The following is a 9582-nucleotide window of genomic DNA, read 5'->3' as shown; positions in this document are numbered from 1 at the left end:
CGAGGTATCTGTACCTTCCCTCAGGATGGGAACTCATGGAGACACGGCTTTGGAGCTGCTCTGGCTTCCCAGGGAGCAGCTCCATGGAGCAGCTGCCCTTCCCTGAGCAGGGGAAGCTGTTCAGATCCTTCACATCAGGTCACACTTGTCGGGCTTTATCCCAGGATATCGGAATGACTCCAACACACACTTTAAGATCCTGGTTTCTTTCCAGAGAAGCTGAATTCCAGCTCCTCTGATCCCCACACCCCTCATGAACCCAGGTGGAAGGGCTGGGAGCTTGTAAGACCCATCCAGCTCTACCCATTGCTGCATCCCGAGGTGGGATCCTTGTGTGGTGCTTCCCTCTGGAAAGGGAAGAAACTCTGGATTCAGGAGGTGTTTGCTTTGCTGGTTAGATCAGTGTGGTGCCCCTGTCAGCTCTGCTGGGTAAGTCCAGGCCATGGACACGGAGTGGAGCATCTCCCAAACCTCACCTGAGTCTGGGCTGGAATCTGGGACACAGCCACGGATTTTACAACAGTAAAATAGGGGGAAAAGAGCACAGAGCTCACATGGAAGGTGATCTGTGCTGGATGGGAAAGAAAATGTGCTTTTCCTGCAGTGTGACAGGTTTTGGTTGTGTCCTGCTCTGTATTCCATAACGTGGTGCTTCAGAGGGCTGGGAGCAGGATCATACAGGTCATGGGATGGTTGGGGCTGGGAGGGACCTTAAAGATCATCCAGTTCCACCCCCTGCCATGGGCAGGGACACCTTCCCCTAGCCCAGGTTGCTCCAAGCCCCGTCCAGCCTGGCCTTGGACACTTCCAGGGATCCAGGGGCAGCCACAGCTTCTCTGGGTGAGTTGTTCACTTTCCCATTTATTCTTCAGTTCTTAGGAAATCACACAAAAGGTGCCCAAACTTGGTGCATTAAAAACAGCTCCACTTCCCAGGTGCTGCCTGAAGGGTGTCCAGACTCGGCTCTTTCTGTACCACAGAAAATGTACCACACAAAGTCTAAAACACACACACACACACACACACACGCAGACACACCCCCCAGCTGCTGCTTCGCTCGCCCTCATGGCCAAAACTCATGGAAAACTTTGGCTTTTTGGAATGTCTGTGTGCCTGGGACCTGTGTGGCCCCTTGGTGTATCAGCTGGGCTGGGCTGGGTGTGGGGAGGGTGTGAATCCTTGGGATACACGGGGAAAAGGCTGGGCTTTGTTAAAGCAGGAACTGAGGGTTGGGGATGGCAGAACCACCTTGGCTGTGGAGAGCTGGGAAATCTCTGCAGGAATTCCCAGCACCAATCCCACAGCCTGACCCAGCACAGCCCCTGCCCCCAGGCACTGGTGTCCCTGGGCACAGCATCCCTTGGCATCTCCTGTGTTCGTGTAACTCCTTTTTCTCTGGATTTGGAGTAGATCCAGCACGGTCTGATCCCAGCACCAAAGTCCCTGGCATAGTGTTTGTCCTTTTTTTTTTTTTTTTTTTTTTTGTAAACTGCTTGTTTTTTTTCTTCTTGTAATAAAATATCACAGTTATTTTTTACATGCTTGAACCCCTTGTTTGCTTCCTGTCTCGTTCTTGGAGCTCCAGTGCAGTGGGACAGACGTTGGTGGGAGTGAGCAGGAATGTGCTGGGGGAATTGGGGTTTTAGAACCCGATTGAAAAGAATCACTGGCAATCTTTGATTGTTCTTCCCTCCCTGCATGTTCCAGGCTCTGGGAATCAGGTGTATTTTAAAGCATGTTAAAGGAGAGGGGGAAAAAAAATTTAAGTGTTATTCTGGGGCAAATTGCAGCATTTTTGGGTTTGATTAAATATTTGCTGATTGTTGCTTTGGAGGCCCTTTGGCCTTTGATGTAGGAATGATATGGATGGGACTGGAGGTGGAGGTGCAGCATCAAGCCAGAGCAGGAGCTGTGGGGGTGGAAGCACCAAAAATAACTGTTTTGTGCAGGTTGGTGTGAGATCCAGACTTTGTCCCAGCAGCAGGAATTATCCCACAAGATCATCATCCTAAAATGGCTGGGAGGGCAGCCAGTCCCTGTGGATTCTTTTGGAGAAGGTGAAGGAGAACAGTAGAGAAAAGGCTTTAAGTTGAAAAGGGTAGATTTAGACAGGATTTTTAGGGAGAAATTCTCCCCTGTGAGGGTGGGGAGGCCCTGGCACAGGTTGGGCAGAGAAGCTGTGGCTGCTCCTGGATCCCTGGAAGTGTCCAAGGCCAGGTTGGAGCAACCTATTCTAGAGGAAGGTGTCCCTGCCCATGGCAGGGGTTGAAACTGGAAGGGCTTTAAGGTCCATTCCAACCCAACGCATCCCGTTCCTGTGGGATCTCCAGGTGGGATGCGGTGCCGGGAAGCAGCTGGCACTAGAGGGCAGCAGCCCCTCGCGCCGGGCAGGGTCGGGGGACAGCGGGACAGGGACAGGGACAGCGGGACAGGGACAGGACAGGGACAGCGGGACAGGGCATGGTGGGGTTCCTGCTTCCTCCTCCACACCAGGGTCCTGCAGGGATCCCACCCCGGGATGGCTCCAGCTCAGCCACCCCCGTGGGGACAATCCAAGGGGATTTTTCCACCCATCTGGTCACACCTGGGGGAAGAGCAGGGATGGAACGAGGTGAGCAGTTCCGAGCTGAACCCCAGGAGATCCCAGAGCACAGAGGCTGGGAGCTGAACCCCCGAATCCTATGGGAGCTTGGCCTTAGGGGGTTGGGCCGGAATTTGGGCTGGGAAGGTTGTTTTATGGAGGAATATCCTCTTCCTAAGAAGGGAAGCCCAGGCTGTGCCTGGAACCCTCCAAATCTCCCTTGGCTGGGGATTTTGGGATGCCCTCAGCGAGTGGTGTCCCCATCGGCAGCGGCCGGGAGGGATGATCTGCACCGGGATAGGGACGTGCTGGGGCAGGGAGACATGGACAGCAGGATCCCCAACCCCAAACCAGCCCTTCTTCCAGCCCCTCTGGGGTCCCACTCCCTTTGGAGACATCCCCGTGGCGACACAGGAATGAGGGATGGGGGGGACAGACCCCCTCAAACACACCCCCGCTTCCAAAACCTGCTTTTATTTACATTTCAAGTCAAATCACATGCGGAACTCTTGGTTTGTTTTTTTTTTTTTGTATGTTTTTTTTTTCCTTTCCTTAAGAAGAGTGTGATTAGCAAAAAAGACGCATTATTAGAATTTCCAAATAGCAATTAAATATACAAAAATAGAGCTTACAAAAAAACCAAACGAACAAGAGGAAAAAAAAAAAAACAACAAAAACCAAAAACCAAAACAGCGAATGTTTTAAAAAATATTCTGCTGCAGAATCCGTAGTGTACAAACACGTCTATGAGGCTCCACGCTCCATAAACAGTCCTGGGAGGAATTTACGGGATGGGGGAACGGCACCCGGAGCACCCCCAGCCCTGCACCCGGGAAAGCCGCTGCCGTGTAATACTGACACCCCCCCTCCCCAAAATCCAGGGAATACGAGTTGTGAGGATGGCGGGGGACACCCAGACCTGTGGCTGGAGAGGTGAGGGGGTGGCCCAGCTCCCCACCACAAGGAGGTGGGTTTGGGGGGCCAGGCTGGAAGCGATGGGATGATCCCAAAAGCCAGGATTTTTGCCTACCCCCTCCACGCCATGGCTCTCACTGCTATTGGGTGACACCAGGATGGTGCCCATTCCAGGGACTCCTGAGGTAGCCGAGGAGGGGGACAACCACCCCCAGGCAGGGTGGGTGGGGAATCCAAACCCAGGAGACCCCACACAGCCACCACCCGCTGCCCCCCGGGGGTGACACCGGCGCTGAGGGGGCACCCAACCGCAGCACGATCCCGGGGGCCAGACCCCATTTCCTGGTGGGAATGGCAAAGGCAAAGGAACCAAAGGCGAAGAGGAGGGAGCAGGAACCGGTCGTGGTGCTCCAGGGTCCCCCCAGCGTTTGGGGCACCGTTGGCGGGCGCGGGAGGCACCGGGAGCCGGTGGGGGGGACACACGTCGAGGCGCTCCAGGTGCCACCGCGCTGCTTCCCGGCGGCCGCGGCGCTGGAGAAGGGATGTGCTGGAAGAAGGATGTGGTGCTGAGGATCCCGAGCCCCCTCCTCGCCCCGGCGGAGGAACCGAGCCCGGGCTCGAGGGTCAGGCCCTTCATCCGTCGGGATTTGGGGCTCCCCGGCTGCGTCCCCGGTGCTTTGGCTGTGTCCGAGTGCCGCGGGCGGGAGCGGCCCCGGCCCGGCCCCGCAGGGCACTATACGATGTTCTGGGCCCCGGGCAGGGGGCCCTGGGGGGGGCCGGGATCCGGCTTCCCGTGGAGCTGTGCCAGCTGCAGCACCGGCATGTTACACAGCGGGCACACCTTCCGCACCTCCAGCCACTTGATGAGGCACCTGCGCGACACGGGGGGACACCGGCGTTAGTGGGGACACCTGGAGTAGTGGGAGCACAGCTGGAACAGTGGGGACACACCTGGAATAGTGGGGACACACCTGGAATAGTGGGGACACACCTGGCAATAGTGGGGACACACGGAATAGTGGGGACACACATGGAATAGTGGGGACACACCTGGCAATAGTGGGGACACACGGGAATAGTGGGGACACACCTGGAATAGTGGGGACACACATGGAATAGTGGGGACACACCTGGAATAGTGGGGACACATGTGGAATAGTGGGGACACACCTGGAATAGTGGGGACACACACCAGGAATAGCGTGGTCACATGGAATAGTGGGGACACACCCGGCATTAGTGGGCACACCTGGAATAGTGGGGACACGTGGAATAGTGGGGACACACACGGAATAATGGGGACACACCTGGAATAGTGGGGACAGACCCAGCATTAATGGGGGGGCTGCAAAAATCCCCCCCTAAAACCCACTGACCCCTCCCCCTGGGGCTTTGCTGCTGCCTCCAATTTTTAATTCACCATTTGGGTGCCTTTATAGTTTATTGGGTTTTTTTTTGTGTGTGTGTGTGTAAATACATGGATTTTGTGTAGATAGGTTTTATATATATATATATATATACACATAAAATTTATATTTATGTTTATAAAATAGAGATATAAAAATTTATACACGTACAAAAATTAAATAAAATATATACACTAAAGATGTCTATGAATACATACAAATATGCATAGAAATTATACATAAGCTATGAATAATATATATAATCATATATATAATGTATATATAAATTAATGAAGATATAAAATATGTGAATAATTATATATACAATACTATTAAATGTTATATATTCTATTATATAATTACATAATATATAACATATACATATAGAAATATACAAAACATACAGTACATGGATAATAATATAAAATAAAAATAATATAAAAATAATATATAAAACACATGATGTATAAGTAAATATAAAAATGTGTTATATAAAAATTATAAATATATCTATATTATATACTATAAATATATCTAGTATATATACTATGTGTATATATACTATGTATATATGTGTGTACATATATATGCATATATATAGAATATATAGTATATATATTATATATACTCTATATATACTATATTATGTATGTATATATAATAGAATATTACATAGTATTGGATAACAAATATATATGTAATATTATATATAGTATATATATTATATATATAACATATATATTATATAGTGTTATTATATAAAACACAACATTATTATGTAGTAATGTAAATTTTAGTGAGTTTGCTTTATATAAACCACACATATATAATATATATATATTTACATTTTTCATGGAATTACAGACTGAGCTGGAAGGGATCCATGAGGATCACCAAGGCCAACTCCTGACCCAGCATGAGGCAACCTACAAGTTGAACCCCAGACCCTGGAATGATGCCCAAATGGTCCCTGCAGATCCCTGGGGAGCTGTTACCGTGGTTCTGGGGATCTATTTTATACATTTATATAAATTTTATAGATGTAAATACACACACACAAGGGACATGAAGAGCTTGGAATATGTAAAGTGTGTATATATGTCTATATATACATACATATATATCTAAATATATATATATATATGTGAAGCACTTTTGCCAGCTTTTGATTGTATCTTTGCTGCTCCACATGCTCTAATTCATTCAACAAGGGGCTGTGATTCCTGCCCCTGGAATGGGGGTGGAAAAAGCCCCTGGGGAGGAGCAGCAGCACCAGGAGGCCTCAGGCCAGGAACCCCCAGCCCCAATCCCAGTGCCCACACTTACTTCCTGTGGAAAGCATGTTTGCAGGGACAGATGCCCAGCTCGTCCTTGGGCTTGAACTCCTCCAGGCACACGGCACAGATCTGGAAGGGTTGAGATGCAGAGGGAAGGTCAGTGGTCAGGAAGCAACGTTTGCCCATAAAAAAATACACAGACGGCTCTGAACCAGCCAAAATCAGAGAATCATGGAATGGTTTGGGTTGGAAGGGACTTTAAGATCATCCAGTCCCACCCCCTGCCATGGGCAGGGACACCTTCCACTAGCCCAGGTTGCTCCAAGCCCTGTCCAACCTGGCCTTGGACACTTCCAGGGATGAGACAGTCACAGCTTCTCCTGGCAACCTGTGCCAGGGCCTCACCACCTGCATCAGAGGGGTGAAATCCTCACTAAAACCTTCCCAAATTTTACTGCCCAGGCTCAGCCTGCGGTCTCCCTTTCCTGGTGGAAGGGAACCTGGAGCCTTCCCAGAGCAACAGCCACGAAGCTGGGATGTGTTTGATGTGCCAGGAGCTTTTAGGGTGCAGGGGGACGGATCCACACTGCTGCTGTCCCCGGGCCTGAGCTGCATGCACAGGGATAACTCTAGGAACAGGAAAAGGCAAAGGTGGTTGCTGTTTTCCCAGCAGGCAAAAGACTAAGCTGAAAACTCCTTCCCTGCTTAGTCGTGACTCATTTTGGATATTCCTGGAGATTCTGGGTATTCCCAGCTGGTTTTCCCAGCCCCCTCGGCCCGGGATCTGTGTCTGTCCACAACAAGGGCCAGGCGCAGCTGCCGGGACCATCCCCCAAGGAACACACACATCCCGAGCTCCCCCAGGGCCTGGGAGAGGCGGAATGATGGAAAAAGGGGAAAACCAAACCCAGAGACAGGGGGAAGGGCTGGCCCCCCCCAGGGCTCCGGGCGGTCGCCCCGTCATGTTGGAAAATTCCCACCCCGTGCTCTGCTTTCCAGAAACACTTACTGTAAAGGCCAGGAGCCAAATGCCCAAAAAGGGATATTTTGGAGCAAAACCCTTCCAGCCTTTCACAAACCCCAGGAAAAAGCCTGAGCTGCTCCACGTCCTTCCCCAAAGACTCCTTGTCCTCCCCAAAAGCTGGGAGAGCTCCAGAGAGCTGGGAACAGACGTAGAGGAGGAGGGACGGAGCAGGACAGAGCGTTACTGCTGCTGTTCCTGACCCTGGCACATTCCCAAATCCCTCCTACAACCCTGGGAAGTGCTTTGAAGTCCGTTTGCCGACAAAAAAAAAAAGCACTGCAGGTCGATTGCAGGGAGGGGATCAGAAATAGGGGCCTCCAGCAGGGACTGCTTGGAACCCTGGGGCCCTTGGGATTTACCCCCCGGCCACGGGGAGCGGAGGGTGAGGATAAAACGTGGGATGGGCTCTGCCCTGGGAATTAAAATAAAATAAATAGTGGCTTATAAACAACTGGAGCTGGCACTGAGCAGATGAGTGGCCTCGTGCCCGGGACGTGGGTGGGCATTGCTGTTGTCTTTAGGGGAATAAATAAATCCAGCCCGTGTTTGACGTGGGATTCGAGCACATTCCTGCTCAACTTCAGCGGGAAAAAGGGGCTGTAAGTAGGGACACTCAGCCCCAAAAGGCCTGGAAGATCATGGAGAACAAGGGAGGTGTCTCAGACCTCACGGGGCAGGGAGGGAGAGGTGGATCTGCCTCTCCCAGGGGCTGGGGGAGGGTGTTTGTCCCAGACTCCAGTTTTCCCTGCCCAGAGCTGCGCTGGATATCGTCACGCTCCGGAGGGGATGTCCCCTCCCAGGGACACTGTTTATCCAAGGCCCAGCTTTCCTTGGCCTCCCCTTATCCACAGCTCCTTATCGCTGCCATAATAATAAGGCAATAAATAATATTAATGGTGCAGTGAAAGCTCGAGGGGAGCCAAGAGGAGGGAGATTGTTTAATCCACACCTTTGCAGAGGTGCTTTCCTCCTTTCCAAAGCACACCTGGCTGTGTGCCCTGCTCCCAAGGGAGTTAAATTTGAGGATTTTCCCCCTCCCCAGGGTGAGGAAGAGGAAGGTGAGGGAGCCTTTGCTGCCCAGGATGTGCTCACCTCGTGGAGGTTCAGCTCCTTCACCTTCTCCTTGAGTATAACCTGCAAGACAAAGTGCTTGGGGTCAGGACAGAGCTGCTGCTGTGAGCATTCCCAGGAAAAATCTCCATAAAGAGATGCAGTTGAGTGTCCCAGTAGAACTGGGAACCTCCCAGCAAACCTGGCACAGCCAGGGAGTGTGTGGGGCCTTCACCCCTGAGCAGGGACAGGAGGAAGGCAGTGTTGGCACAGACAAAACCATGAACACAAGGACCAAATCCAGGAGGTTTCTTCCCAAATTTAACCCTCCTGGGCTCCCATACTCTGCCACAAGCCCCTGCATGGATATCTGCTGCTTCATTCTCACTCCATCCAGGCTGAACACCTGGAGAGGGCCACAAATCCAGGACAACGGTTTGCTACCACCCTGACCCCACCCAGTTTCCAGCTTGAACAACGGATCAAAAACAGAAAAATCCCATAAATCCTGGAGAAAACAGGACGTGGAAGCAGCAACTTGACACCCACCTCTGGGCCCTGTTTATTTTAACTGGGTATTGTGGGTGTGTGCAGGGTAGAGCTGGGATTGCCAAGGGGACGTGGAGCTGTTCCCTGGGAGAGCCCTGTGGGTTCAGAGCAGCCGGGTCCAGCCCTGGGAGCAGATTCAGACCCCACCAAACATGGTTTGGTGGCTGGGGATGTTCCTACTGCTTGGCAGAAAACCTGGAGACCTGTGGATGAGCAGGCGAGGGATGGTCCTGGGGGGCCCAGCTGGTGGAGAACAATTAAATCACCAGGGACAGAGATTGTTACAACTGCTCTTCCAGGGCCAAAAACCTCCCAAGGAGAGGATCAGCACAAGGAAACCTGATGGAGTGGCTGCTCCAGTGTGCATTTGGCACTGGGCATGAAGGGAAGGAGAGGGAAACTTCCTGAGGGTCATCTCACCTGTTTGTAGGCGTAAAGCTCTTTGTGTGCCTGGTGTCTGAGCCTGCAAGGAAACCAGGGAGAAACGTGAGGACAGGCAAAAAAACCAGGATTACTGTAACACCTCGAACGTTTCCCTTCCCTCCTTTCCAGATCTAATATATTAATTTTTCATTTCAGAACTGAGAATGGCCACATGAAACAACATGTTTAAGAAACATCCAATTTTCCCTGTTCTTGGGAAGGGAATGTCTCCATCCCAAAGCACACAACTGTTCCCCTGTTCCTCTTTTGAGGACATGCAGACACCACTCACACTGTTAAGACCAGTAAAAGCTGATGGGTAAATCACAAGCTGCCACAAATCCCCCTCAGTTTCCA

At 51.1% G+C, this 9582-nt stretch overlaps 1 protein-coding gene across 12 annotated transcripts in view; it reads right to left on the bottom strand.

The window, feature by feature from the left end:
* Positions 1–3098: 3098 nt before the first annotated feature.
* The window catches only part of RNF24 (ring finger protein 24), a 30253-nt gene continuing 23769 nt past the window's right edge, over positions 3099–9582 (bottom strand). For all 12 annotated transcript variants that reach the window (XM_027660502.1, XM_027660499.1, XM_027660497.1 and 9 more), the window contains 4 exons: positions 9223–9265; positions 8296–8337; positions 6229–6308; positions 3099–4368 (listed from right to left, as the gene is read on the bottom strand). In XM_027660502.1, the coding sequence (XP_027516303.1) occupies positions 4230–4368; positions 6229–6308; positions 8296–8337; positions 9223–9265 (304 nt within the window). In that variant the 3' untranslated portion in view covers positions 3099–4229. The remainder of the gene's footprint in view (positions 4369–6228; positions 6309–8295; positions 8338–9222; positions 9266–9582) is intronic.

This window comes from Corapipo altera, unplaced genomic scaffold (assembly GCF_003945725.1).
Source record: "Corapipo altera isolate COAL_440 unplaced genomic scaffold, ASM394572v1 295, whole genome shotgun sequence".
NCBI lineage: Eukaryota > Metazoa > Chordata > Aves > Passeriformes > Pipridae > Corapipo > Corapipo altera.
Note: the sequence above shows the minus strand (reverse complement) of the source record. Positions and strands in the feature narration are given on the sequence as shown.